The 17567-nt window shown below is 46.2% G+C and overlaps 1 protein-coding gene and 1 non-coding gene across 8 annotated transcripts in view; one reads left to right on the top strand and one right to left on the bottom strand.

Moving 5' to 3' along the window:
- Positions 1–474: 474 nt before the first annotated feature.
- TRNAN-GUU (transfer RNA asparagine (anticodon GUU)) lies at positions 475–548 on the bottom strand. The gene has a single exon. It is a non-coding gene; the product is annotated as a tRNA-Asn (tRNA).
- Positions 549–750: 202 nt separating this feature from the next.
- Positions 751–17567, top strand: part of LOC142571445 (mediator of RNA polymerase II transcription subunit 12-like protein) — a 222155-nt gene continuing 205338 nt past the window's right edge. For all 7 annotated transcript variants that reach the window (XM_075679800.1, XM_075679797.1, XM_075679795.1 and 4 more), the window contains exons 1-8: positions 751–873; positions 1215–1277; positions 1458–1496; positions 1632–1739; positions 2056–2139; positions 2674–2833; positions 7253–7500; positions 11272–11382. In XM_075679800.1, coding sequence (XP_075535915.1) covers positions 775–873; positions 1215–1277; positions 1458–1496; positions 1632–1739; positions 2056–2139; positions 2674–2833; positions 7253–7500; positions 11272–11382 — 912 coding nt within the window. In that variant the 5' untranslated portion in view covers positions 751–774. The remainder of the gene's footprint in view (positions 874–1214; positions 1278–1457; positions 1497–1631; positions 1740–2055; positions 2140–2673; positions 2834–7252; positions 7501–11271; positions 11383–17567) is intronic.

Raw genomic sequence — 17567 nt, 5'->3', positions numbered from 1 at the left:
TCTGGAAGTGGTTGGACGTGGCCTTAAGTGCCTTCTGGACAGCCTGTGGATTCGTGATCCTGATGAAACCTCCATTGGTAGGCACAAGTGCCACAGGAATGGTGCTGACGCCACTGCGAAAAAATAAATCTATGGGCAATTCATTAGGTGACAGGGATGCTGACCAGGCGGATCGCGCCTGGCCAGGAGAACTGGTCGACATCAGCTCAAGACGGTGGACGCAAGGAATGCCAATCAACCAGGAACTAAAATACGGTTATTGAGACACCTTAAACCACCCGATACTCAGCCAAAACACCACTGCAGGTCAACGAAACAGTCGCTCTGTCGAGGCCAGCAGGAACCAGGAACCTTCTTCACATGCTGTTTCAACATCGTTCCTTTCTTTCTCTATGATCGTTCTATTAAGAGCGTAAAACGTGCGTGCTAATGCGCACCCCCCCCCCCCCCCGAAAAAAAATAGAAAAAATTACCCGCCTTTGGGAGGGCTCGAACCTCCAACCTTTCGGTTAACAGCCGAACGCGCTAGCCGATTGCGCCACAAAGGCAGTCGAAATTTTGGTGCTTAGAATACCTTATTATATCAATAACATCCTTAAAAATTCTTTTTTATTAAAATAGTTATTTAGATTATTTTAAATCATGGAAGCAGAAAGTAATTAAAGGCGCAGCAGACGTATATTTGCTGAGCAAACTTCAGAAGCATTTCGAGCCCGTTTATGACAGCAACAGACACCTGTCGGCGCGTTTTCGATACCGGCGGTGCAGCGCACAATGATGGCCGCCCCTTCGTGGTTGTTTGAGAAGAGGCACCTTAAAAAGCCACGATTGGGACCTCCTGACGTTTACCCGCAGGATCCGAAACAAAAAGAGGTGACACTAAGCTCTTTGCTGCATCGGTCAAGTTGCTGAATTGGACGCCGTTATTTCTGGGCGCCTAGTCTCTTTCCTCCGGTTTTCTCCTGGTGCGCTTGTTCACTATGTTGCGATGCGTGTTCCCGAGCAGTACTCCTCGCAATATTGCGCGTTGTTTTGCGAATGAACGCCTGTGCAAACATGAAAGTAGAATTACTTTCCGTTTAGTGTTTCTGGGCACTCTGAGCTTCCTTGTGTTCGAGCAGGCTCTGGTGCAAAGCTTGAAAACAACTTGTGTCTGTTAAGTTTCCTTCTATGCGTGGACGTTTCGCCTAATTCTGTTGTTCACTGTTTTTCAGGATGAGCTCACCGCTATAAACGTAAAACAGGGTTTCATCACAAATCCCCAGATCAACGACGAGGTAAGCAGTTGAACGAATGACGACCTTTAACAGTCGGGGGTATTGCGGTTATTTTTTCTCCGTTATCTTATGTGATCGTCTGAGGATATTGCGCCAATTTTTCTTCGTTCACTATGTGATTGTTCGAAAATATGGCGTACATTACATTTAACAATCCGATCAACGTATTTTTTTTTTCAGTATGGTTCCGCCAGAAATGCCAACATCACGTCCGCAAAAGTAAGTCGTCTGTTTCTTGAATGCAGTGAACAGTTGAAATCAAAACGCCTTTATTTTTTCACGTGTCTAATTTACTTTGCCGAGAGGGGTAATCTTGGGTAATAAGGTGCATTTTACCATCTCATCCCATTTCAGTTCGGAGCCTTCTTCAGTGCCATTCTTTCTAAGAAACAAGAACTTAATACAATTCAAGATTCGTCCCGAAAGAAACAGCAGATCAACACCAAAGAGCATTTTTGGCCAGTAAGTATCCTCAGCACAGCATCGATTGCTCTCTTTTATTATCTGTTAAAATGTGTGCTTGTTCTCTGAGGTCATGTTGATGAGAATTTTAAAGAGTGCCTGTGTGTTTCCGAAACCCCTCTGTCACATGAAGACTTCAAAGCGTACTTGAGTCATTAAAGGTTGAGCGCTACTGCATGGTTTCTAGCATGCTTGACTTGTCATGTTTTGTAATGTGGTAGATTATACCGCTGATTTTAACCTTGCTATGAACTTGTTGCTAATTGAAACATATGTGAAAAACATGGTAAAGCTGCACATATAAATGAACTTGCAGGTTACAGCAAGGTCCAAGAATGCAATTGAGGCTTGGTTTCGTGATCTTGCTGGATCTAAACCACTTACCAACCTGGCGAAGAAGGTGAGTAAATGTCTTGGGGCACTCTGTCCCTGTACAATAGTTTGGTGAACAAACATTCCCAATTTTTCTGCAAGAATGCAGGTTTTCTTGTGGACATATTTACATAGTGTTCTCACAATATTGGGATAGGGTTGTTGTTGATAATTATGTGCTATTGATCTATCAATCTGGCATGCCAATGTATGAAGCGATTGTTTTAGTGTGACTGCTGAAGGCATGGTAAGTTTGTGTTTGGCTATGAGAAAGTAAATTTACCTTTGATCTCTTATTTCTGTGATCATGCCAAAGCTATTTGGAATCCTCTATGCTTCTTATCGTGCTCACTTTTAAATGCCTTTTTGCTGCAAGTAAGCAAGTGGGCTAGTTGAGTTCGTGGGCTGATTGACTTCTACTTGAGCGACTGACACCTGCTACTTTTGCATGTGACATTGTCTACTTGTTATTTCTTAGTACATTCAACTCGGACAAGTGAAATAAGTACTTGGTTCTTCTAGTTCTTTATTGTACTTCACTGTGCATTTTGTTCTTACCCAGGTTCCCATATTCAACAAAAAGGAAGAAATCTTCTTGACGCTGTTTGAGTTTTCAGTGCCTATGCTTCGGGCTGCTTGGTTTATCAAAATGACCTCAGTCTATCACGTTGCCATTTCTGAAGCAAAAATGAAGAAACGGCAACTACCAGACCCCTGTCAAGGTACTTCTGCGCTTATGTTTCTCAATATGCCTAATTTGGACGTATTGTGAAGGCATTCTTTTTAAGGCCTTTTGCATGAAAGTATTTTGTGCAACTGAAGTGTTCTACCATGCTGACTGCAACTTCTTGGCTGTGCGTGAGCTTGCTTCAGAGTGCAGTCTGAAGGACACGTCACAGCTGTTCAGCCTGGCAGCAGCACCTGTTTTAATCTCAATGTTTTTGTGAAGTCCACATAATATCTGCAATGTAGCTGCATGTGAATTAATATTGCAGAGGCAACAGTTTTCCCATCACCCTCTGTGAGCTTGCTTGAAGGAGAAAAGAAGGTGCAATAGCTTCCACTTAAGTAGTTCAAGTTCGTGAATTATGGCTCAAAGCATCATAGAGACAACGCTTGAGTTCTGTAAATTATCCCGTTGTCCATCTACGATGAACAGTGAAACTAGGCAATGTGGAGATGTACACCCTACAAATTTTTAACAGAAGCAAGCGAGTGTCAGCCTTGGAGTATTATAGAGCATGGTGGCAAAATCTATGAGAATGCATGCATGTGCTCAATGAACAGTTTAGTGCAGGTGCCCTCTGCTAGGACCTTCCGAGCAACTTTTTTTTGCATCCATATGACCGTTATGTGTAAGATTGAAAAAGGAAGAGTTAGAAAAAACAGTGGCATAACCAGTGGGCATATATTGCATTACATTCCATTCAAGCTGTGCCAGTTGGTGTTTTCTCATCTCTTCTTAGTGGTGCGTGAACAACAAAACTGATAGCAATAATAAATACAAAGCAACAAACACAGTCTGTTACTGGAACAGCCTAGCAGAGGACACTCCATCAGATTGTTCATTGCATGTACACAATATTCCTGCACATTACACCGGCTTGCTCTGTGGAATGGCACTGATTAACTTGGTAGGCAAGCTCACACATTCCTGTTAAAAATTTGGAAAGATGCACATCTAGGACTCTGTTCAGAGAAGGCACATGTTGTTCAAGGAGATTCATGCATATCATGATTAGCATGTTGCCTTTTCAGTGCGAACCTGTTGTCTGTCCTATGGCAACACTGAACCTGGCTTAAAATGACATTAGCGGCAAATATTAAGTCAAGCTGAAGTGATAGATTAGTGTGCAAGAATCTCTAAAGCGTCAATATTGTTACGTAGGAAGACGCCGACGAAAAGCTATGTTCAAGTATATTTAAAAGGCAATACGCCGCACTTGGCCAAGAGGCAACAGCCCACGCTAGCCTCTAATCGTCGTCGTCTTTATCCTGCTCGCCTCTTTGTCATCGCAAATACTGTTCCGCAGCACTACCCCCTGCAGCAAAAGCGCTGTCCCGGAGCGACTAAACGCCGGACTCGGAAGCAGTGTAGTAGGCCTTGAGCCTTTTGACGTGCACATCACTAGATGCCAGAGTAGAGGACGAGGTTGAACGCACAGGAGCAATTTCGTACGTCACAGGCATCACCTGGTGGAGCACGCGGTAGGGCCCTGTATATCGTGAAAGGAGCTTTTCTGAAAGTCCGACCTGACAAGAGGGCGACCACAGAAGCATGAGTGCACCAGGTGAAAACTGTACGTCATGGTGATGGGCGTTGTACTGACGCTGCTGAGTGGTTTGCGAGGCCATCAGTTGAGTATGGGCAAGCTGGCGTACATGGTCCGCGAGGGCGATGGCGTTACGCGCATACTCGCTTGATGAGATCACAGCAGGAGGAAGTGCCGTATCTAGGGGCAAGGTCGGTTCGCGACCGTACAATAGATAAAATTGAGAAAATCCGGCGGTGTCGTGCCGGGAACAATTGTACTGTACGCAAATGAGACGTAAGGAAGGGCAATGTCTCAGTCGTGGTAGTCCTTGGAAATGTACTTGGACAGCATATCGGTGAGAGTACGGTTTAAGCGCTCTGTCAGGCCATTGGTTTGAGGATGGTATGAGGTAGTCAGCTTGTGTTGAATGGAGCAGAAACGTACAGTGTCAGCGATAACTTTCGAGAGCAAGTTATGACCACGGTCAGTAAGCAGCTGTCGCGAGGCGCCATGAAGTAAGATAATGTCACGCAAGAGAAAGTCTGCGACGTCAATGGCGCAACTGGTAGGGAGAACCCGCGTGATAGCGTATCGGGTGGCGTAATCAGTTGCGACGGCTACCCATTTGTTCCCAGAGGATGACGTGGGAAAGGGACCGAGGAGGTCTAATCCAACATGAAAGAACAGTTCCACAGGGACGGTGATCGGCTGGAGATGACCGGCAGGTAGCACTTCAGGTGTTTTCCGACGCTGGCAGGGATCACAGGCAGCAACATAGCGTCGGACGTATTATTGTGAACAGAGCCGAATGGAGAAATTGAGGTAAATACAAGACACGATTAGAGGCTCCTCTGGTACATTCAAGTACTTGACCAATGACAAATGCTTTCCTCATTTAAATTCTGTCACTAGTACTCAACCACTCGTTATAGAAGCATCATTGTGTTGCACTATAAGATGAAATAATATGCTGCTTATCCAGTTGTATTTCATCTTTAGAAAAAAAAAACTCATTGACGTTACCCTTGACTACGATGCAGGCGGGCGAAAAATTTTGTGTTCGCTCGACTTTGAACTGCCTGCGCATTCACGTTTCAGTAATTTCATTATTGCATAGTGCTGCACTGGCTTTGCTAACTCGTGAAAGTCGTACAAACTGCAAGTAGCAGAGAATTCCACTTCCATGTGATGTCGTCGGATGCCCGAACAGTCCATGTCACTTGACCAAAAGCAGTTACAGCAGTGAATTCGGCGCTCTGTCTTGGCTCAGTTTCTCTATGGCCGCGCATTTGTGTTTCGTGCAAAAAACTGTATTGCCGTCTGTAGGGCGGCATTTTGCTCACCGATGGCAGCAAAGGGCGGTGATGGCATATGCAACGTCACCACGCCCCTGCTGGGTGGTGGGAGATTTGAGTGGTGATAAAGGTATTCAGACCCTTCAGATGCAATTTGTGGGGTCTCTCACACCCGTACTCTTCGGACAAAGGAACGACAACACAGTAGTGCAAACAGTCACAAGGGCATTTATTGCACCTTTCATAGATCAATGCCTGCTAGCCGAGTTTCTATCCACAAAACATGCCGATGGGCGCGCGACAAATCTAGAAGTCCGACTCACCGCGACCGGAAAACGAGCGAATATGTTCGCCCCATGCTGGATCCCAACGCCTGGTCGTTCGCGCGTACTGTCACGCGAACCGTGGCGCATTCCAAGGCGGCCACGCGAGGCGGTCTCGCAGAAGCATGGGTCGGCGGCGCGCGGGATGTCCACGCCGTTCGCCGACCCGCCGGGGAAGAGGAAGCCCGTCCTCCCCTGCGCCCCCAAGGAACCCTGCCGTGAGGCGGCGTTAGCAACGCAACACTCGCGCCATCTCTCGCACTGCACCCCAACCACATCGACCGCCGCGGGCATCACGCAGGCCACGCGGCGAAGCCGGATTACAGGAGACGTGCCATGCGGGAAAAACATATCAGGGGACGCGCGAGAGTCGCGCATCCCCACAAATTTTCTCGTCAACTAAGTCTATTCTTGGCAGAAAACAAGTGCTGTGAGAATTCTGGAATGGTATTTAAACAGTCCACGTCGACTTAGTATTTGCCTTTAGTGTCCCTTTACGTGTGCGTGCTCATGCAGGCATATAAACTCAAGCACAAGCAACTGTGTACTTTCAGTTATCAGTATTGTTTGATTCATTCATGCCTTTTAGACACTTCCCAAAACTCAGTTTATCTTCTCTGGTAACCATGTTCCTTGACATTTGCATTGGATGACACACCACACAACACACCAATTTTTGGAAGTGATATACTATCGACATTACCTTGTGGCAAACTATTCTGGTGCCTTCCAGACCTTTTAGGTGTTACAGATAAAATGCTGAAATGAGGCTTATAGACCATCACACAGTGGTGTCACATACATGTGACAGCCTTGATAATTTTGGTGCCTACTGCTATCAAAAAGGCCTTTCAATTGAATGATAAGTGCCACTTTACTATGCTTGTTGCACTGCTGTACATCAAAAGCACAAGAAACCAAGATTGATGGGTCTTCCAATCACAGTAATCGAGCTCTCTTTATACAGATTATTGTGTCAGGGATTTCAAGAAATGTCAACAAAATAGAAGTCTGAAATGAGAAGCTCAGCCCGTTCTGCCCATGCATCAATTTGTTGTGCGGTCACTGTGTATTTGTTCACAAAATTTAAAGATGTTAATTTTTCTTAAACCCTGTCACCTCAAAAATAATGCATTCTTTCTGACTGCTCACAAAACTTAAATGAAACCTTCCCATATGATATATGATGCTGCATATCATATGACGAGGATTTCGTTTTAAGCTCACATTCATCCATACCATGCTGCTTTTTTTTTTGCTTGCTGCAGAGTGGACTGCGTCATTGTGCAAATTTCTGCGGGAGCTCCTGCACAAGCTGGTGGAACATAGCCATCCGACAGGCCCACCCCCGCCTCCACCAGGAGGGGGTGGGACCACACCAGGTGGTCCTGGTAGCGGAGGTGGGGCAAGTCCTGGTCCTCCTGCAGCTACACCTGCTGCTCCCAGCATTCCGCCTGACACCACCATTGCCAAGCAGTGGCATTACTGCACCAACCTGGCCTCGCACCTTTATGAGGTGAGTACTCTACGTGCTTCATCTGTCCAGTGTCACGTGGAATAGGAACGAGGGGATGACTGAGAAAGCAAATAAATAAAAAGTAACTTTATTGGGCAAACTTGTGCCCACAGAGAAAAGAATCAACTTGGTGGCAACGATTGTGACAAACACAGTAGCTATTGCTGAATCGGAACTGAAGCAGCTCTTGCTCCCCATGAACTCCCCAATGAACTCGAAGCTTTGAGTTGAAGACACACTAAGGGACCTCTTCTTTTGTATTGTACTACATCAGTATATCCTACGAGCCTCTGATCAATAAACTTAACTCGGATAAGGCCATAGCAGCAAAACTTCGAGAACATGCTGGTAGCATTGATGTGTGCAGGTAATGAAAGAACATGCATTTTAAAAGATAAGTAAAGGCAAGGCTTCACGTCAGTGTCAAAAACAAAACAGACACATCTCACAGCATCTAAAATATGCTGATTTGGTTAATGACTGTCGTTAAAGGTGATGTACTCTGCACTGAAGCTACAGTACATACCGTATTTACTCGCATAATGATCGCACCCCTGAATTTTGTCGTCAAAATTCTATTTTTTTCCTTTCCCATGTAATGATTGCATCCCGAACTTACCACAGCAATATATCGTGTGCCAAGCCTAGCTAATGATGATCGCGCTTACCATCTGTCGAATGCTGTCGAATGCTGCGCGAATGACTCTTCCAAGACATACCAAGTGGTCTGCACGTGCTGAACATTCTTAATTAAGCAGATGCCCCTTTCATTCCTTCCATCCATTTCCGCACTTCCATGAAAAAAAAGCTACAACCAAACTTGCCTTGGCTTTATTACTTGTAGGCTTTATAACGATTTTGGCCAACAACAACAAAAAGGCGCTTTTCGATTCTTCTCGTCTGCACTTGTGGGCATGCAACAAACCGCGAGCAGCAACGATAGTAGCCAGGTTTACACTGATACGTTAGGAGTGTACCCTATTCATACGACGACGCTTGTAACACGGCTAAGATATTCGCCCACCCATAGTGGAAGCGTGCCGTATTAATATAGTAAGGAAGACAAATGCCACAGTTTCCGCAGCATGCCCGCCATGGGTTTCTGTCACTGGCAGCTAAGCACGCCCATCTCTGTTTCTGTCCCCTCAAAGTGGTTATGGCTACGTTATTGCCACAAACTTGCCGATAGTAACAATATTATTTGTTACTGATACGGAAGAAACTATTTCAATGCGCGAAATGTACTCACAAGAAGAAGAAAAAAAAATTGTGTTCGGCGCGTTTGGCTTGCTCCGTTGGCTGCCATTTTTGTTTTGGTGTCCCGCACTGTTACAGCGGCAGGCGCCTATTTGTTGACCTGTTGTCATCCCGCAGCAAACACGGGATGAAAAAAAAAATGTTTTCTTTTTGCGGGAAATTTAACCCGCGTAATGATCGCACCCCTGAATTTGCATCAACTTTTTTTACAAAAAAGTGCGATCATTATGCGAGTAAATACGGTATCTCATATGGCACCACTAGTCAGCTACCACATCTTGTAACCCCCGTGTTCGGAAATGCATTATAACTTGGAGCCCATGCTTGACTTGATATAAGTGACGCCTGGTGAGAACGCGCCCAAGACGCTTATTGCGTTTCCTTCGGTGCGTTCACAACAGGTGTCATTTATCAAGTCACGCGTGGGCTTCAAGTTAAGATGCATTTCTGAATACGGGGGTAAGAGTCAATGTGGTCTTGTTGCCACTTCAAATCAGCTGGGGCTGGTCCGGGTGCATGTATGGCTTCATGTTGCGATGAGTATAGCTTAATGCTGTACTGCAGTAAAAGTGTTAAATGTCACGGAATTGGAAGGTGGACAAAGGAAAAAATCAACAAATGCATATTAGGCACTGGTGTGGGGGCCTGGTATCTCACAGGAGTACTGACCACTGCGGGTTCTGGCTTAGGGAGCCTTGCGTAATGTAGCGAGTTGCCGTGCACACTCACTTGGCCCACAAAAGGGCGCCAAGCATTGCACACGCTAGGAAACACAATGTTGCCCTAAGTTAACAGAAACAGGTTTATTTGCCTTTGGTGACACCCAACACTGCACAACACACGGTCCCAATGTGGCGTGGGAAGCGAGGAGGCTTCCTTGGCAAGGGCAAAAATGCACAAGGGGTGGCGCTAGCACGTTGTTGCAGGAGTATGGCTTCCCACAACACGCCGCAAAGGAAAAAGTGTACTCGCAGCTATGCTGCGTCCTCTTGCAATTACAGTCGAACCCACTTATAATGATACCAGTTTTAACAATATATCAGTTATAACAATGAGACGCTGCTGCACTGTAACTTTTGTATGTTTTGCATGGTGAAATAACCCACTTACTACAATGCCCCGATGCTGCATTATCGGTTATAACGATGAAGTTTGGCTGCTCGGTGTCCAAGCCAAAAGGTAGTGAAATGCAAAATCCTTGAAAAGAAAAAAAAGAAAACGAGAAATTCGAGCCGCTGTACGATGGCCCACTGCTCGAATGGCCACCGTGCGCTCATTTTCCAGCCTTCTCCACGCGCCTCTCTCCCATCGCCTTTCCACCCCTCCAAACATGAATGGGCTGCGCCAATATCGCTACGCCGCGCCATCCTCCGAAACACGAATGGACTGCACCAACTGCGCTGCTCACATCTTGCTAGCTGGCTCCTCATTCAGTGCAGTTCTGCAAACAAAGTAATTGCCCATATTTGTCTTTATTTGCGTCGAAATCGTTCCTGGCCATATGGTTTCTCAGCCTCTTTTGACTCGCCGCTGAAACGGCAGATGATTGACCCGCCTGCTAATAATCGGCCATGCACGACGTTGCCGGTGAAAAGAAAGTGCATGACTATAGATCTGGAAACTAAGTGCTTCTAACTGGTGAGGCGATAGTTGCGAACGTGATTGCATCGGATAGCAACGGTGACAACGGCAGCGATAAAGCGGTAGGGCAGGCTGCCTCAACGTGGTCCTCACAGGAGGCCCAGCAGATGATTCAGTCCTTCCGGGGCTTCGTCTTTGCGAGGAATCTTCCGCTGCACTACGGGGAGCACCTGGATACCTTGGAGAAGGATGTTGGCAAGGCTGAAGGACATAGGGTTCTCTCGTGCAATGTAGCGCGACGTACGTGGTAGACACTTGTGGCAGTCTCACCTCAGCGTTTCTTCTGGATTTTTCAAGCTGACAGGCTGCCGCGGCAACCTCCTCGCATTTCTTAAAAGGCCCCTTTTGGGCCCACCAAAGCGCTGCCTCGGTGGTGCTTGCATTTCACTTGCCACCCGAGACCCCTCTTCGCAGTTATAGCAGTGCCATTCTTTAATGCCAACAGCCCTGGCTTGTTACATAAGATCGGAGCGCCCAGAAAGCAGTTAAATGAGTGAGCACAATCGGCAGCCGGATGGAGGAAGGTGGTAGGGAGGGGCACTGGCCTCTCTGCCATTACAGTTTGCTAAGACCAGCTCTGTCATCCCCCTATTTTGATTTTTTCGTGCAATCCACTTTTAACAATTATCGATTATAACAATGGAATTTTCGTGGCAACTAAGCCACAGCCAATTTTTTACCGTGACCGGGTTTGAAGCATTCATTGTAGCAGTATGGCAATTTAAAAAAATGTTTGTTATATCTGGAAGCAGTTTCCATAGGGAACGTTGGAAAACTGTAACTGCACTAAAATGTTGTTATAACCAATAGATTATTATATCCAGGATTGCTATAAGTGGGTTCGACTGCATACTTTTTGTATTTTGTTGGCAGGAAGGGCTTCTGGATCATCAGGACTTTCTCAACTGGATTCTGGAGCTGGTTGAGAAGACCAAGAGTCCAGATGACCCCATCTTGAAGCTTGTCATGCCGCTCACATTACAGGTCAGTTACTGCTCGGCAGCTTCTCCACAATGCTCAACGTATCATTTTTGATACACTGACTTTGTTACCTCAAAACACCTATTTAAATACTGGAAACTTCAGGCAAAACACATAGTAGAGTCTTTGAACTGCCGAAGTGAAGTTTCAGTTTGGATAGCTTAGCTAAATAAAAACAGTTAAGCATCTGTACAACAAACTTCAGTATAAGAAATTCTCGATATAACCAAGTATTTAACTTTTTATAACCTTTTATATAACTATAGAACATGTATAGTTGCTGGCTGATTTTCCAGACCATAGAGGTACCGAAATATAGTCCAAAAAATTGAACAATATGAAAAATTCGTTCAGCCAAGAAAATGATATTTTTTATGCTTAGAGTAGCTTAAAAAATTAGCTAATAGAGTTGAACCTCGCAATAACCAAATCGGCAGTAAACGCAGAAAAATTTGTTTACGCGAGAATTTAGTTGTTAAATGAGACAGCACTGATAGGTAATGCATCACAGAACGAAACTTTACTGTCCAAATTCCATTAGCCTACTTTGGCAAGCTTTGCTCGAGAATATAGAATTGCATTGCCTACAGTACAGAGTGAACCACACGTGTTGATAAGCAGTGGCAGCAGTGCTGTGGAGCAGTACTGTCGGTCATATTCTTTTCTAGATGAGATCACTTTTGTGAGATTTGGCCCAACTCGGCACCGGACGCAGAGCAACGGCACTCTACACAGGCAGTAGCATTTTTCCAGCGCACGCTGTCGCCCGTAGGTGTTGACGCATCCGGTGCTGAGCGCGAAAGTGATTGCATCTCGTATACCCGAAGGCACTCGATTGAGATTATGGCCCCTTCGTGCAAACCTACATCCGGTGCCGAATCCGCATGCGATGCCTGTCGCTTGGCACCAAAACCATCGTTCTAGAAGCAAGGGATGTGTATGCCCAGATGATTGCTCAATCACAGCCTCATGTGTGGCACTCTATGCTGCGACCACCATCTCAAGTGCCATAAACAATTCCACGTCTTGGGGCAGGGATTTCCTTGTTTTTGCTGCACTTTTCTCATCAAGGCGCACAATACGCACTTCACTAGGTGTGCAAAAAGCATCGTTACATGTTGGTAGCAACATGCATGCTGCTTCAAACGAGCGATCAACAAGCAAGATGGTGGCCATGACTTGTTTCCAGCACACGTGATCACTTCTGGTGCTTGGTTGTTTTTGTAAACAAAAATGACGGCGCACAAGCAAGTGTAGTGTGCTGGTATTTTACTCAATTTTAGTGCAACGCAATTGCATTTGAACACATTTTGGATAGCCTTGCGTGAGTAGGTAATACATGGGGTTACGTTCCAGCAAATTTCGTTGATGCGGGTTTGTTAAACCTGGATGTAACGAAATTGAAAAAAGTCCGCAATATTTCATTATATACAGGTTTTCATTACATGAACTTTCTTGTGAAAACTGGGGAGTATCATACAAAAACAAAACCAAAATGACACTGATTTCACTTCAGGTGATCTCACCTCTTAATATTCAGGAGAAAAAGCTGTGTGATTTTAGCTTGTTTCTTCTGCATGATTGAGCACATCAAGCAGTGCTTCAAGGAAGCTAACTCAAGCAATGCGGCTTCATCATCCGCAGGGCTGCGTCAATGGAACGACGCAAGATGTCCAATGCATCCATCACCTTTCTCGTGGCAGGTATAGCTAACAGTGGATCTGCCTCTGATGCGCCTTCCTTGTCACTGCGATCTTGCATGATTTCAACAAGCGCTGCATCTGACATTTATTCGGTACATAACGGCACTGTTGTCAGCACAAAAAGATATGCCATGTTCGACATTGTCGGGCACTCCACCATTCACACGTAGTGCATCCCAAGCTTCGGTGACATCAGCTGGGTTTTCAGGCTTCTCTTCGTCGTCGCAGATTCCAGCTTGAATAACCTTTATTTGGGCTTTGGCAAAACTATTTGAAACGGTCTGGGTTCCAACTTCCTGCCATGACGCAGCGAGCATCTCGATCGCTTGATATACCGTATTCTATTGGCTCGAATCTAGGCCTGCCCCGATTCTAAGCCGAACCCCGAATGTCCAAAGCCAGAAAAAATTAAAGAAACTTACCTTGAACGTAAGCCGAGCATAAAAGTGAGGACAGCGTTCACAAAATGAAAACAGTATTTATTTAATATGAACATGCCGAGCTCCCTCTACGTCATCATCGCTGCTAGCCTCGTACGTTTGCGGACGTGCGCAAGCTCGCGTCCGCATCCCCACGCATGCGTAGACAGTGCGGCACGACTTGTACGCGGCGAAATGTGCCGCGATCTCGGTGAACAGCGCCTCTCTGTTATTGTGCGCTTATCTTCTTTATCGCTATCATCTCCTTGTTGTGGCACACGCAAAAGGCATCTCCCGCTGCCCCCTCCAACGATGGACGTTTTTCTCAGCGATGCTGAAGTCCCGCCGGGCTTGAAAATTTGACGACGCCCCTGCGGCTAGCACAACTTTTCATTTGTGGCATTGCCTGTTTTCTGCCAATAATACGCCGTATGCCGATACGTAGCCACCATACCTACATGACACAGGTCAAAATGATGTCGCTCATGTACTTCGGTTAGCTATTGGCGGTGCTAGTAGCGGCTGCGATACTGACTTTTTTAGATGGCGCTAGCTATGCACCATATTTTAAATGCGCCATTTTTAAAAATCTTCGAATCTAAGCCCACCCTATAGTTTAGTGCATGATTTTAAAAAAAAGCTATTGGCCCAGATTTGAATAAATACGGTATGTTTTTCTTTGTCTGCCATTCAAAATGGATGTCCTGAAGGATCTTATCTATCACTCGACGGTGGTAGCAGCATTTGAATCTGTTGAGTCCATTGTCTAGTGGCTGTATCAGGGATGTGCAAATAGGAGGAAAATATATCAACTCGATGTTTGACTGCTGAAGGCCGTTGACGTGGTGCCTGGAGCAGTTGTCGAGCAGAAAGCAGATCTGGTGGCCTCGTCGCTTGATGTCTTCGTTGAACTCTTTCACCCAGTCGCAAAAAATCGCCCGCGACATCCACGCTTTAGAATTGGCCACATACAGTTTAATCTTGATAAATGGAAATAGTTTAAACAGAACTGCTGCTTAAACAGAACACTGTCCTCATGGTTCGTTGGTTTTGTATTCATGCAATGCTCTCTGCAATGTCTCTCAGTAAATGAAATTCCTGATAAATGGAACCAATTTCCCTGGTCCCTTGAAGTTCCATTTAAAGGGAGTCCACTGTATTTAACTGGCATTCACTTCGTTCTGTTGAAGCATCTGGGCTGTACACTTTTCCCGATAACTAATGGGATTCGTTTGTCATTGCCATCGCTGTTGGCACAAAGCAAAACCGTCACGCGAAGTTTGCTTTGCTTGCCATCGCAGTCTTCTCCTTTAAGCGCCAGTGCGTGATTTGGCAACATCTGATAAAGCAGAGCTGTCTCATCAGTGTTGTTGACGTCAGCTGCCTTGCGGTGGCTCAGAACACCAGGCAGCTTCTCAGCCACCCATGATGCAGAAGCATCGCTGTTGGCAGAAGCAGACTCACCGCTAATGATTTTTGTGACGGCTCTGTTTCGTCTGTTAAATCCTTGCAGCCAGCTGTTGCTAGCTTTGAAATCCCTGTGGCCCAGGATGCATGCAAAATCCTTCGCTTTCTGCTGCAAGATCGCACCACTTATGAGCACGTTTCGTGCCCATGTGTCCAGAAACCATGTAAGCATGGCTTTGCCCACATTGGTGTAAGTCGGCAACTTCATCCTTTCTTTCTTTGATCTTGTGCCCGACTCCACTGCACTGCAGATTCTTTCCTCTGTATTCCAGATAGTCGGCGGGATGTTGGCTTGGATGGTGAACTAGGCAGTGACATTCTTCTGCTTGCCCACTGCAACCGCATTCATAACTGAAAGTTAGTCCTCGAAAGACAAAACTTTGCACTTCCTCACCAAACTCATTTTCAAAGCAAACAAACATAGTGAGAATTGTGCGATTTACTGCTGAAGTTAACACTGCTGTCACGTCCGCTCTTACGTTCACACACCTGCTACTGTGCCAAGCTAACACACACAAGCCTTAAAAAAAAAAGGGGGGGGGGCAAAAAGAAATAATAATAAAAAAATATAAACACTAAAACGCAGGACAGGCAGGCTTGGTAGTGACACCTGATGTGACGATGCATAAGTGAAAAATGCGGAGGCTGATTCACTTGGCACAGAACGGCACTAGGGGCGCTGTTGGCTTTCGAGTGCTCTGACTCGCTGCGATTGCATGTGTTCCTCTCATGATCGGCCGCTTGACTTTCCGTAAAAACCCGAGTATAATGCGTGGTTTTTTTCGTATTATTAGTGTCTTAAATTTTCGCTTCGTGCTATATTCGGATCCAAACAAAAATTTCAGTCAGAAATTTGGGCTAGAAGTTTTAGTTTTGTTATTGCTGCGTGGCTATGGCTTGACTTTGTTATTGCTGTGTGGCTACGGCTTGGCTTCCTTATTGCTGCGTGGCTACGGCTTGGTTTCGTTATTGCTGTGTGACTACAGCATCGTTTCTTTATTGTTGAGTGCGCACCTTGGCAGCACACGTGCAAACCATGCTTCGCGAAGTGCATCTTTTTTATTCCGCATTGAAGGACCAAGGTGTCCGGACCACGAAAAGAGTACTCAGCTGCTTTCAAGAGAAAGGTTATTTTAGCCGCACAGGACTTTGGCAAAAGTGCGGCCGGGAGGCAGTTTGGCATCAACGAGGCAAGCATTTGCGGATGGCGTTGACAGACCGAATCCCTTTTCGCTTGCAGCGTAACGCGAAGAAGCTTTTGCGGCCCGAAGAGTGGAACATTCCCAGAAATCGAACTCGCCTTGATGGAGTTGGTATGCCAACAGCGAGCCGCGCAGCTTTGAGCGTGGAGCTTATGCAGGCAAAAGCTAAGGAGCTTGCAAAAGAAAAAGGGCCACCGAGCTCCGCCTTAAAAGCGAGCAAGCACTGGATTTATCGCTACATGTGCCGTGCTGGATTTTCCTTACGCCGCCGAACTTTGATTTCGTAAAAGCTGCCCGAATCGTTCGAAGAGCTGCTTGTGGCTTTCCAGCGCCACGCTATTTCGCTGTGCAAGTCCAAGAACTTACAGCTAGGGCAAATCGGCAATGCTGACCCAATGCCGGTTTATCTGGACATGCTATCGCCCCTCACCGTGCACGAATACGGCTCTAAGTCCTGTCTACTGGCACCGAGAAAACGCGAGTTACCATCATGTTGTCGTGCACGGCTGACTGGCGCAAGCTCTCACCCTAAGTCGTCTTCAAGCGCAAGACAGTGCCTAAAGGCGAGGAGCTGCCAAAAAATGGGATCGTGAGATGCCATGAGAAAGGCTGGATGAATGAGAATCTTGTGCTCGACTACATAAAGTCTGTCTGGTATAGGCGGCCCGGTGCACTGTTGTCGTTCCCATCCATCCTCGTGCTGGACGCATTTTGTTGCCATTTGGTCGACTCAGTGAAGAGGTTGTTGCACGAATCCGGCACTGAACTCATTGTTATCTGGGGTGGGATGACGTCTCAGCTGTGGCCTTTAGATGTTTGCTTGAACAAGCCGTTCAAGGACACGGTCAAGCAGTGTTATGCAGATTGGATGCGCTCAGCTGAGCCTGCAGTGATGCCGACCGGGCGGCTGAAGCAGGCTTCGCCAGCCACGCTATGCAAGTGGATTGTGGACACATGGGCCAGCATACCAGAGGACCTTGTGCGTCGTGCATTCAAGAAGTGTGGCATCTTGAACACACTCGGTGGCACAGAAAACGAGTACCTCTGGGAAGATATGCCTGACAAGGAACTATCAGAAGAGAGCACAGCTGAGAAAGACAGCGATTGAAGTGGAGAGTGCAATTTAAATAAATATTCTCCTCAAGTTTTCCTAACTCGTATTATACACGGATAAAACTTCTTTTTTTCATTTCGCGTCCCAAAAATTTCGCCAGGCGGTGCTACGGTATGTCCTCGTGCCCCCAATAGTGTGTGGTGCATGAGGCGTGGGCTGTTTTGGCAGTGACAGCGCTTTGCCTGTGTTGATTGGCACATTGTCATGTTTCCTGTGCAGAGTGGACTTTTTTTCAGTGCTTGCTTGTCATACAGGCTGCGTTCATTGATACCTGCTGGATTGC

The sequence above is a fragment of the Dermacentor variabilis genome, chromosome 2, assembly GCF_050947875.1.
Source record: "Dermacentor variabilis isolate Ectoservices chromosome 2, ASM5094787v1, whole genome shotgun sequence".
NCBI lineage: Eukaryota > Metazoa > Arthropoda > Arachnida > Ixodida > Ixodidae > Dermacentor > Dermacentor variabilis.
Note: the sequence above shows the minus strand (reverse complement) of the source record. Positions and strands in the feature narration are given on the sequence as shown.